This window comes from Nematolebias whitei, chromosome 8 (assembly GCF_014905685.2).
Source record: "Nematolebias whitei isolate Nwh7 chromosome 8, NemWhi1, whole genome shotgun sequence".
NCBI lineage: Eukaryota > Metazoa > Chordata > Actinopteri > Cyprinodontiformes > Rivulidae > Nematolebias > Nematolebias whitei.
In genome coordinates this window covers 20,737,100-20,749,868 of record NC_056505.1, presented here as the reverse complement: position 1 = coordinate 20,749,868, position 12,769 = coordinate 20,737,100, and the positions used below count along the sequence as shown (strand labels likewise).

Genomic DNA, 12,769 nt, shown 5'->3' with positions numbered 1-12,769 from the left:
TTTTTAAACTGTAGATGAAGAAAAAAGAAATCAAAGTCTTCCCAATGTTCTATTGTTTCACTATTTTTGGACACATTTTTTACAGATTGGTTCAGCCTACCTGTGTTATACCCAGTCCCCTTATTAACATGTTGCCAATTATTCAAATTCATTGCAAAACGCTCCTCCAGCTTTTTCTTATTTGTACCACTTACCTTTACAGCCTTTTGTTGCCCTGATCGTTTCTTTTTGAGATGTGTTGATGTCATAAATAGGAATGAGATAATCAGAGGTACAGCGCAGGTTGAACAACTGGGAGATACAGTTAGACAGGCCAGACTGAGAAGGTTTGCACAAATGATATGGAAATTTTGACTATCACCGTTACCGATATCAGGAGGGGCAGGCTGATGCCGATAACGATATAATGGCTGAATTTTTTTTGCTTTGTCCACCCCAAAGAATCTAAATAAACAGCTACTTTTAAACCTGCTTTAACACTTGAAGTCCTGAAACAGTCTTCCTAACATGCATTCACATTTTCTATCCTCCACTAGTCACCATAATGTTATCAATTGTGTTACAAAAATATCAATTAAACAAAGAAACGACCTTCCTCGTTCATTGTTTACACAGTCATGTATGGTAAAGGCCTCATTAGTATTGTCTGCAGCAGAGTTTCTTTATTTTTGCAGAGAAGTAAAGATTTCAGACAAATATTTCATTTCATTGAGGACAACAACAATAGTGTTACTAACATTTTTATATTTTACCTATACGTTAGATTTATTGTTCTGGCTAAAGTTTTACAAAGCAATAGCCTATGCTAGGTTATCTAAATGTTAGCTTGCTAACTTGAGAGGCATGTAGCTAATGACAAGCGGGTTGGAGGATTGAAGAGAATTTATTATTGTTGATTTGTTTTACAGATCAGTTAAAATAAACTTACCTTGCTCTGTTCAGCAGAGTATGCTACAGTTGTTCCTTGCTTTGGTTGTGCTGAAAGTGAAACTTAAGTGAACGGCCATGACTTGAAAGGAGTCTGCATGCACCCTCTGCTGGATACATTGCACAAATATGCCTTTTGCATGTGAGGACATGTCTGGTTCCCAGTGTTTATATCTGTGCATAATGGGACAATTATCACCAATACGATAAGTCCCCAAATGGCTGTAACGGCCTAAAATATCAGCCCTACCGATATATCGGTCGGGCTCTAGTTTGGACATGACCAGAGGAGGGACTGTGGGTATACTGGTAGGATGTTGGAAATGCAGCTGTCGTTAGAGAAGACAGAGAGTGAGGACAGAGTGAGATAGAGGAGGATGACTTGCAGCTGAAGAGGGAACAGCTGAAAGTTTTTATGTCTAAAATATGTTACTATTTTTTTTTGTTTAAACATTTGCTGTTTACTGTTGCTGTGCAAATAAAATATGAGTTCATGAGACTGTTTTGATGACATTTTTCACAACTTTTCAGAATTGGGGTTGTGCAGTTGGACATGTTCCTGCTTTCAGACTGTTTATCTTTGATAACTTTGTTCTTTTTTTCTTTGATCTAACAGGAATAAATCACATGCAAACTTTACTTTGAAGTGCTTTAAGCAGGTCACGATTCTGCTTCTGCCAGAGTGTTTACATCTGTGTTTCACATCATCTAATTGTTCTCGTAAGCCTAAGCAGTGTGGCGCTTTAAAGTGATAATGAGGTGTGTGTCTTTGCACGCAGTGACTCCTCCGGATCTGATGGATCACGGAGCGGTGATGTGGCACCCCACACTCGTAAAGTCGTCGTGTTCCTCCTGCTCTCGGGGGAGCTTCTCTGATGGCGTTGCTCATAAAGGATGTAACTACGAGAGGTGAGGAAGGAACGAGGGCTAGACCGAGTTCTTTTTGATGTGACTGGGGACTCAGGGGAGCTGGGGCTCAAGGGCACTACAGAAACTGAAAATAGATTATGAACACAAGAACCGAGCGACCCAGAGGACTATCATTTGGCATTTAAATCAGTGGGAAAAATAATGTGTTGGGCGAATTAGCTGATAAGCATGACAGAAAAAAGGCAAATGCTGAGCCAATTTATTTTGTAAGACAGTTTATCATTTGATAAAAGGTCAGCCTCAGCCCTGTAATAAGCTTTAACATCTGAAATGGTCTATTATTCATGCAGGGAAATATGAGAAGTGACATGCAGGAGGACACTGGTTAATGACAGTTTAATGATAGTGTTTTAAAGAAAGAGACTGGAGTGAATGTTTCACTGACACAAGTAAAATAATCTGTGCTTCTTGTTTTCTGTAGGACTCCTCTGAAGCTGCTCTGTGACAGCATGAAGTATCAAATCATCTCCAGGGCATTTTACGGATGTATGTAATACTTTCTTTAATATAATTCTCATTTGTAGTTAAAAGTAAGTAAAAGTTAAAGTAATACATTCATTTTTTGCCATTTCAGCAGCATTATTCAGATCTTTTCATGTGGGATTCTGTGGAAATGTTGTTTTTAATTTTTATTCTTTTCAAGATATCAAATTTTATTTGCAATTATATTCCCTCCTCCCCACTTTGAAATACATTCATATTTCTTCATTAACTTGAAAAACATTTAGAATACATTCATATTTCTTCATTAACTTGAAAAACGTTTAGCTTTGATCAACCATTTTTCTACTTTTGGATTTTAGCTACAATTTTGTTCATTTTGATGTTTGTTTTGATAATTTTGGGCTGCATTTTTGCTTCCAGAAGTTTTAACAAGTCCATTTTAGCTTCTTCAGCAAAGTCATTTAGCGTTCAGCATTCCTGCCACTTTTTCACAGAAAATGTACGTTCTGTAGCTAAGCTGACAAGATTTGGTTTTAGGATTCGTGCACTACACTGAATACCAGGAATGGTTAAAATAATTTATTGATAAATCCGCTGCTGGTGGAGGTCTGGTTCCGGGCACGGGTCCAATCTGAAGAAGTAGGCGAGTTAGTGAACTTGGCTGGATTGTGAAGGTTCAGAAGATAATAATATTGACAGTCACTAACCTTCACAGTCGAGTACGAGAGGTAATCCTTCAGATGGTTGGAAAGGTTGACATCATGAGCTGTGAACAGGTAGCAGCAGAGAACGATAACGTACAGTGCAGTTCCAAGGATTGTCCAGGAGAGAAGTCCAATAAAACGGGCTTGTGTCAAGAACCGTAGAGCAGAAATCCGAATATACATCCAAAACGTGATCCAAAAGGCGTAGTTGTAATAATCCTAAACAGAGTTGGCAGTGTCAGAATCCAGAACAGGCAAGGCAAGGAAACCAGGAAACAGGCATGGGGTCTAAACAGGAGAGACAGGCAATGCCGTGGCATGGACACTGGACATCTACTAACACAAAGCAGTTCAATAATCTGGCAACGAGTGAGTGACTGGAGCTCAAGTAGTGAGCTGAGCAGGTACGTGAGATCAGGGCCGATTGCAGTGGAGGAACAGAGCAGGCGTGGTGAAAGGTGGCAGGACTGGAGCTTGAAGCCGGGATAAACAAAACATGAAGGCATGAACTATGGCATGAGGGGGCAGAAACGTGACATAAACAAAACTTTTCCACATAACCTCACTTCAAATCATCTGAACCATCTTTAAAAAAGTCCTCTGTTTCTCCCATCAGGGCTGGCATACTGCCGTCACCTGTCCACCGTGCGGACGCACCTCTCTGCTCTCGTCAATCACGCCATCGTGACGCCCAACGCACCCTGTGACGCCTCAGAGGGGCTCACGGCAGTCGTGTGGCAGACGTTCCTCCAGGACTCCACAGTAAGCGTCGATGGTGTCACTGCGCCGCGACACAAATTTCACTTTATTGTCTACTGACAGGAGGCCATCCACACACACACACACACACTCCAAGCATCTCTCTTCCTCTCTGTCTGCCTCTGTGTTCATTCTTTGCTAATCATGCGGCTCACTGTCTCCCAGCAGTGAGTGTGAAGCGTGACTAATGCCTCGGTGAATTTCAAATTGTGTTTACACCTACAATTTATTAGAGCATTAAACACGTGGGTCAGTTAGAGTTTGACAGGAGGATGAGGAGTTTCTTCATTTGAAAGCTTAAAGTGTTATTTTGTTGACACGTAATGAGGTGTAGGCTTTGATCGTTGCTGGGGTTGTCTTTGTTGTTGTGGTGCGCAGATCCATGCGTGACAGATAGCTATCACTTTAAATAGAGCAGTGAACGTTCAAAGACTGATCAAAAGTCAAGCGCTTATTAAATCAAAGGCTTTTGTTTTAATTTCAGTCATATAAGGAGCAGGAGCTGCTTCGTTTGGTCTACTTCGGTGGCGTGGACCCCTCTCTGCGTAAGGAGGTGTGGCCCTTCCTGCTGGGTCATTACCAGATCGGGATGTCCGAGGCTGACAGGAAGGAGGTGTGTGGGTTCACAGTGATGCCTTTGGCTCTGAAGGGATTTTATTTTCTTGTTGTTCCTAAATAGCTGTCCACTTTTTTTGCCACAGGTGGATGAGGAAGTCCGGGCCTACTACCAGCAGACGATGGATGAGTGGCTGGGCTGTGAGGAGATTGTCCGTCAGCGAGAGAAGGAGCAGCACGCTGCAGCTTTGGCCAAGTGCTCCTCTGGGGCGAGCATGGACAGCTCCTGTCAGAGGATGACCCATCATGACTCCACCGTGAGCAACGAGGTAGAGCGTGCAACAAACATGAAACATTCACTCACAATGGAGCCTGAACCTACAAAGAACCTGTGAAAAGGAATGTTAATAATGCACAACAAAAAAATTAGCATTTTATTTGTTTCTGAGCCAATGGGAGTAGAAGACTATGCAATAGATTGTCTGTTGATGACACACTGAATGTTGTGCCATAGATTAATTATCCTAAATTAACTTTGCAAACAATAAACTCCACACATTTTTTTCCATAACAACTTTGAGGGGAATGTGGATTTTTGACAGATTCATCTGTGAAATGTTTTTGATTGAACAAACACATAAAGGATAATTTACATAGTACACTATTTTAAAAAAAATGTTTTCTTCTCTTGAATTGCTCTGATTCTGCAGTCCCACTCTTCTCAGAGCTCTGATAGGCAGAGTCTGGCTCACCTGCAGAGTGATTCCAGCAGCAGCACACAGGTATTAAAATCATCCTGTCATGCACAACATGAGTGGTTGCAAAACTCAATTAAGAAAAGGCCAAGCTTTATATGACGGACAGCATGTCACCCTCTGGCGTTCATGCCAGAGGTTTAAGCAAAGATTATCTTAGGAGAATTAAAAGGTTTTGCCATGTTGGTCATTACTGTATGCACAGTCTACACAATACACAAGTCCCTTCCATACCCTGAAGCCCCGCGAGAAGTGAAAACCGCAAAGTAGGAATAGTAGTACAAGTAGTAAATAGTAGCTTATTTGTTTCTAAACTCTCAAAGCTCTAAACGAGCACAGCATGTCATGATCTCAGCTCTCTGTCTCTGTGGGTGTGGCCAGTGCTCTTGGCCACACACACTTTTCCGCTGCAGAGCACAGATATGACACGCAGCAGGAGGAGGAAGCTTTTCCTTCAGCTGTGGGCTGCACACATGTACAGCAGGCGTTAAATAATTTAAAATAATTCATTTTAAATAAAAATTCCATACCAATCATGCAGCTCATCCATCAATTGTGTGTCATGTCGAGTCTTACTTTGAAAAACCTTGATAGAGTGAGTCCGCAAAAATAAACCGTGAAGTAGCGAGTGACTACTGTATTATGCAATATAATGTAATATTGTACAATATGGTAGCACTCAGATTATGTTTTTGAATAAACTATCTGCTACTGAAAGGTAATCAGTGATTACTTCCTGAAAGTTTCAGCAAATTCCGCCCAGTGGTTCATTAAATATTTTGCTAACAGATAGACAAACACACCCAGGCTTTTCACTGTTAGGCTTTAAAAATGGCATTCCTTCAAGAAATTTAAGTAACCTAATATAACCTCTGTGAAAGTTTATAATGCTTTATATCCATATTTCATTCTGAAGCATTACTCTCCACCGCTGCACTCTCCTTCCTGCTAGTTCTTCACATCCTCCCATCCCTTCCCCTGGAGTAGTCTGCTTCCCTTTGGCTTGTTCTTTCAGGTGTTTGAGTCTGTGGAGGAGGTGGACCAGATCGAGGTGGAGTCAAAGAGCGAAGAGGCCAAGCAGGTGCCCAAGGTGCCCAACGGAGCTCTGCAGAACGAGACGAGTTCTCCCGACTCCGGGCATCCGTCCTCACGAAACTTCTCCATCACCTCTGGCTTGTCAGATGGCTCCTTCAGCACGGAGGACAGCGCTGCGCCTGATGCGACCCAGAGGGCTGCACCTCAGGCCTCACAGAGCTCTGTGAAACCTGCAGAGGGAGACGGTGAAGCCCTGACAACAGAAAGCCAGGCGACAAATGATAAGGGCAAAGGAGAGGAAGAGAAAGCTTTTGTTGTGAGCAAAAGTGCAGAAACTACTAGCACCGAGGTGATTTCTGGAAAGACGGACAAAGAAGGAGTAAGTCTGCTGCCTGAAACAGCAGAAAACATCGAGTCGGAAACAAGCTCTCTGCTTAATGAGAATACTAAACAAACTAAAACGTCAGCGTCATCGAAAACTGGAAAAGACGGGACTGATGAGACGACGTTGACAGTAACAGCAGCTGCTGCACAATCCAAAGAAGCTGCCCAACAAAGTCCTCACAAAAAAGTGGTTGTGAACGTCAAGGAGACTCCTGAACCTGAAGACAAAAAAGTTAAAACAGTGAAGGAAATGGACAAATCAAAAACAAGTTCAGAGGTTTCACAAGAAACTTTCACAGGCCACAGAGCCCCTGAGGAGGAAAAGAGTCTCACGTGTTCTGCAGGAGCCCGAGTCTTGAGAGCCGGAGGAGTCCACGCTCAGAAAGAAGAGTTCCAGGCTACGACCAGCTCCGATGAGTCTCCCTCAACCGTAGAGATGGAGGAAGTCCTCAAAGCCAACGTTTCCATGGCGCCTTGGGGCAGGAAGAGATATTGTGAGACGTCAACCTTTCCTGAGGATCCACGGTCTCATGTGGAGCGCAGGCAGGAGGAGAAGCTGAGTCCAGAGGGCACAGAGTCCATCTCAGAGCTCGAGATGGAGAGCCTTTACCCTCCGATGGCCGCAGATGAAAACACAAAAATCGAGGAGTCGACTGGGAGCCCTTACTCTGTACGCACATTGTTTTTTAAAAGATAATAATTGTCTTTGTCACAGTGGTTCTCAAGCTTTAGTCAGACATCCCAGAGAGGACAAAAAAAAAAAAACTAATTAAAAATAAAAGGTTGAGAAGTGGGAACTGTTTCTGATTCCTGAAAGAGGAAGCACGTCACAAAAAGTTTGAGAATCACTCGTATATTGTCGGATAAATCGACTCAATCATGAGATTGTTTATTGTCATTATTTTACGTTTTAGCAAGAGCTGTTGGATTTATACACTCTAAACCTGCACCGCATTGATAAGGACGTCCAGCGCTGTGACAGGAACTACTGCTACTTCACCCCGGCCAACCTGGAGAAGCTGCGCAACATCATGTGCAGGTCAGACACTGACACCTGCAGGCATATCATTGACTGTTCGGATTATAATAAAGCTTATTGTTTTATCCACAAACACAAAAATGATCCCTCATCTCCTCAAAGTTTAACAAAAACTGAGGAGATGAGTGAATTCTGGTTGCAGATACTAAAACACCAACCTTTAGCTCTATATCTGTGAAATTGACTTTTAAAGCATTTGTGTTTTCTAAGGTTTATTAGCTTTGGCTGCCATCTTGAAGCAGGTTGCTCCAACATTTATTTAGTTGTAGGTTTATATTCAGTGCTTATTTTCTGAGAGTTTCATTCAAATTCATCCAGTGGATCTTAAAATATTTTGCTAACCTACAAAACACAGAGCTGATCGCTCACCTTGATTATATTTATAAGAACGTTTTAATGCCAGAGTTCTTCTCCGTGAGCGTCATTTAGCATATTTTGGACCACAGACTTGGTTGTTCTGCTCAACGTTGGAAGTTATTTTGATGGACTTGTCTCCAGTGTTGGAAGAAGAGTGAAGAAGCTTCTAAATCTGGAGAAAGTGTGAGTCAGAGAGGAAGAGCAGAGCGAGGCGGGCTTAGGTTCAGCTGCCTTTGTTGTGTATTTACAGCTACATCTGGAGGCACCTCGACATCGGATACGTGCAGGGAATGTGTGATCTGCTGGCTCCGCTCCTCGTCATCCTGGATGATGGTGAGTCAAAACATTGATTCTCTTGTTTTCTGACATTCGGTGTATTTTTAGACTGCTTTAGAAGACCTGGTACGCTCGGTTTCTCACTTTTGCTTCCCATCTCTGCCCTCCTGTCAGAGGCCAAGGCTTTCAGCTGCTTCAGCAAACTCATGAAGAGAATGAACCAAAACTTTCCACACGGGGGGGCTATGGACACTCACTTTGCAAACATGCGCTCTCTAATCCAGGTGACACTGCATACATATTATATCAAGAACTATTACTCGTTAGCCCTTATTTATCGCTTCTTTAATCTCTTTTTATTCTCTCTCACTGTAGATTCTGGACTCTGAGCTGTTTGAGTTAATGCACCAAAACGGAGACTACACCCACTTCTACTTCTGCTACCGCTGGTTTCTCCTGGACTTCAAACGAGGTGAAGGGATGAACGGCCTCATGGAGTCGGTGCCAATTAGGAGGAGAGGATTTACTCTTGTAGAGAAACTGTCAAAACACTCCAAAGCACAAGTAGTGATTAGAGGCTGACAAAGCATAGCTAGAAAACTGTTTGTTAGAGTTGCAGCATAAACAGGCATTTCTCTCACTGGAGGTTTAATTCAGAGTTTTTGTAGGGCTGCCCCATTTTCTGTCTTGATTTTCTGAAATTCATTTCATATTATGTGCCTCATAGGCAGATATTTGATTCCTTTTTTTCTGCACTGATTGTCTGACAGATTCCACTAAAATTCTTAACTCCTGTTTAATATCAAAAACCAAATGCAAACACAAGTGGTACGTTGATGAACAGCGTTTTACTCTGAAGGCAGACAAGCCAAGCTGCTGAAGCCACGACCAAGAAAAACAAAAGAAACTAAAACAATTCGGGGACATTAAAGCTTGATTCCCAACTGCATTTTCAGGCCCAAACACAAACCTCACAGAGTAAACGAATGATATGTGGGTGCTCTAAACTGTGAGTTCATGGGGTCTCAACAGACCACTGTCACATTTTCCTTTACTACAAGAAATCAAGAAAGTTGTGCACACAATAATCACTACGAATGCATTTAACAACAAATACTGATAACTACAAAATTGCTTTAAATTCAGAAAATTTTCTGTTCTACTATTAATTTGGACTCAACCTCTCAAAACCTATTTCTCCTTTATGCAGTTATTTAGACTTCATGCACAGTCATGTTTAGTGGGGCAAGACAGAGTGTCGCAACAAACTATGGGCAAGTTCTGCAGCGGGGTCTGCAAATAGGTAAGCAAAAAAGAATTAAGTAACGACTTATCAGGTGTGCATCAGAGCTGATGTGCACTCAGTGATTGATAGTGGGACGGTCCTGATGCCTGATGCTCTGAAGTGTGTGAGCAAAAAACAGATTATATGGAATGATGAGCGGGAGACAAATGGCTACAAATCTCCTTGTAGATGAAACAAGAAAACCTATGAAGACAAAGACATAGGTGAGCTCAAGAAGAAAAAAAAGTGCAAATAACTAATTTATGACCATTTATTTTTGCGTTTTGCGCTCCAGAGCTGGTGTATGACGACGTGTTCACAGTCTGGGAAACTATCTGGGCAGCCAAGCACGTCTCCTCGAGTCACTTTGTCCTCTTCATCGCCCTGGCGCTGGTGGAGATGTACAGAGACATCATCCTGGAGAACAACATGGACTTCACCGACATCATTAAGTTCTTCAATGGTAAACACATCACCTCACTGACTGCACATGTACAAAAAGTGTGCAATAATTTGTTGCAAAAGGTGAAGCAGCAAGAACATCTATCTATATAATAACCTAAATCTAGTGACTTTACCACTAGAAACAAACATTAAAGCATTGTGTAATGCAAGGGCGTCAGAAGCATCCGTAATGGGGTGGGGGGTGGGGGGGTGCACAATGACGTGTGTGTGTGTGTGTGTGTGTGTGTGTGTGTGTGTGTGTGTGTGTGTGTGTGTGTGTGTGTGTGTGTGTGTCCAAATGAACGTTTTTGTTATGTGGGGGGGGGACATGTCCCCTTCACATATAATGGTTGCGACACCTGTGGTGTAATGATACATTTCAGTACTTTTCCACATGCAAGTAAAGCTGAGTTTGATAAAGTCTGGAAAAAGGCCAAAAATTAAACATCCTGATGCATGCTGAATAATCCAGGTAGAAAAATATAAAAAAGTTAAGTCTGGTCCTCTGGCCATTCAAAAAACAAAACAAAGCAAAAAATAAAATAAAATAAAAATGTAGAAACGTTTCGTCTTTCATTCGAAAGACTTCTTCAGTCTGAGGTGCTGTATTCAGCTCAGTCTTATAAATAGCACCTTCTCAGAGTGGATCAACCAGTTTGCTGCTGACAACCAAAACCAGCTGCTCACATGGTCAAGAAGGATCATCAGCCTAACAATGGATCATTAGCACACGGATGGCTGTTTACTGTTCACAGAGGGTTGAGTGATACTAGCAATCACAGCATTGTAAGAGGGGGACAGTTGAACACGGAGGCCTTATCGTCCGAAAAATATGGTAACCAAGATTTTCAACTCATATTTTGCGCTGACATAGTCCAATTAATTTCAGCGATGTTCAATTTCATTTCACATAATGGCACAGCAGGATAAATTTCATTTAAATTCACTAAATCAGCCTGCCTCAGATCAGGTGAAACGGACCAGCCAGGTTTTATTGGAGGGTAATAACACTGCGAGACGTTCAATGACACAATTTGGTCCGTCTCACTCACACTGCTCTCCAGTTTAGTGCAGCGTCTCCAGGTTTTCACGGCTGTCTGAAGAACAAATAAATAAATAGTGCTTGCTTAGCTCAGGTGTTTTGGTCAAACAGAGCTGAGACACATGGGATGTGCATTTTGTATTCTCTGACTAATCTAACCCTGCAGGTTTCTATCAGGAACAAAACTTTTCAATCCAAGAAGATTTTTAATTTAAAAAATAGCAAAGAAAAATGCATTCTGTGAAAATCCATCCAGTAAACCTTCATAAAAAAATGTTTGCTGCATTACTTCTACTTTATTTTTTGCTGTGTGAAATTCTAGCATGTAAATGAGAGTTTTAGGAGCAGATTGGGTAAAATCAGTGTTACCTGACTACTCTTTGTTTTCTGCGCTGGGATGTTTTGGATCAAGCTAAAGGAAGAAGTTTCTTGCAGGAGTGCTCTCAGCTTTCATTCTGGTGTGACAGACTTCCGAGTGTCTCTTATCAAGGCCAAGGTTATATTTTAACAAGCTCGCAGCTGTTATTGAGTACATTTGAGGATTTGTTTTTCCTGTGCAAATTTCAGAATGCCAGTTGGAAGTTCAACTCTTCCAGTTTAAATCGAATGTTATCTAATTTTCAGCTCATTATTCAAAGTGATTCATTGATGATATTTGTCTCTGTGTGCAATCAAACATGCAAACTTTTAATTGGAACAGGGTTCGCTCGGTTTTAATCTCATTTATCAGGGTGAACCATAGCAGCTGCAGCTGGTAAACATCTGTTTCAGTGCAGTATTCTTGCATTTATTATTATTTTTTTTTTATATCTTTCAGAAATGGCTGAGCGCCACAACATCAAACAGACTTTAACTCTGGCCAGAGACCTGGTGTGCAAGGTGCAGCTGCTGATAGAGAACAAGTGATGGATGTTTTTCGTCCTCGCCTCCTTCTGTGTAAAATGTCAATGGCTGTAGTAGCACAAGAGTAAAGTACACCCATCTCACACATCAACCCTACACAAAGCCTTTTACAATCACAGTTTGCTGCTATGAGCCTTACTGCCTGCATCCTCGCCCACGTGACGAGAAGAGCATCTGTGCGAGCTCACTTAATATCTTAAGAAGTCGCACAGTTCAAGCCAAAACACGCTGAATTCAAACAGAGGCTATATTTATGAGAAAGATAGATTGTTATAAATTATTTTAATACCTGACAAGTTTAAAAAGTCATATACCTTCCTCTTCTTGTCCCTTGATGAAAGAAAAACAAATGTCAACAGGTTTTTAATGTTCTTTACGCACAACATTTTCAGGAATCAAACTTAGCTTCCCACAGGCTGCAACATAATCCAAATTCCATGTACCCACTCCAGATGTAGAACAATTAAGTGTCTTTTTTTTAATTGATTTAACAACCAACAGTGTTTACAGCGTTCATAAACTGCCTTGCCTGCCTGATAGGATGTCTCATTCTATAAGAATTGTTGTGTCCGCCAAGAAAAAGGTGTTTAGATTATGGCAGGACTTGTATATTTATAGCCCTAATGATGTCTGGGCATAAAGTAATATCTTTAAACAAGCTTAATTTCATGATCTTTACCAGTTGTTTTGCATTATGAAGTGAACTTATTTATAATTTGTCATTTGCGCAGCTTCCTCACTTTGATTTGTGTCTCCTACTGTCTATTGCTTGCTTAAGCTAATATACAATAATCAGTGAGGCCAGAGCAGCCGTTTAGTTAGATTATATAAACTCTAAAAAGAAAAAGTTTTCGTAGACAGGCTGTGCATTTTGATCTAAGTTCCCGACACTCATTCCTGTCATTCAGAGCCTGAAACTTCAGTGAGCTG

At 41.5% G+C, this 12,769-nt stretch overlaps 1 protein-coding gene across 1 annotated transcript in view; it reads left to right on the top strand.

Annotated features, from left to right (window-relative positions):
* sgsm1a (small G protein signaling modulator 1a) overlaps window positions 1-12,562 on the top strand; it is a 26,465-nt gene extending 13,903 nt beyond the window's left edge. Inside the window, exons 13-25 of the mRNA XM_037680095.1 lie at window positions 1,707-1,836; window positions 2,279-2,343; window positions 3,622-3,767; window positions 4,249-4,377; window positions 4,466-4,648; window positions 5,030-5,101; window positions 6,027-7,163; window positions 7,408-7,532; window positions 8,140-8,222; window positions 8,340-8,449; window positions 8,541-8,637; window positions 9,746-9,913; window positions 11,754-12,562. Coding sequence (XP_037536023.1) covers window positions 1,707-1,836; window positions 2,279-2,343; window positions 3,622-3,767; window positions 4,249-4,377; window positions 4,466-4,648; window positions 5,030-5,101; window positions 6,027-7,163; window positions 7,408-7,532; window positions 8,140-8,222; window positions 8,340-8,449; window positions 8,541-8,637; window positions 9,746-9,913; window positions 11,754-11,842 — 2,534 coding nt within the window. The 3' untranslated portion in view covers window positions 11,843-12,562. The remainder of the gene's footprint in view (window positions 1-1,706; window positions 1,837-2,278; window positions 2,344-3,621; window positions 3,768-4,248; window positions 4,378-4,465; window positions 4,649-5,029; window positions 5,102-6,026; window positions 7,164-7,407; window positions 7,533-8,139; window positions 8,223-8,339; window positions 8,450-8,540; window positions 8,638-9,745; window positions 9,914-11,753) is intronic.
* The last annotated feature ends 207 nt before the right edge of the window (window positions 12,563-12,769 follow it).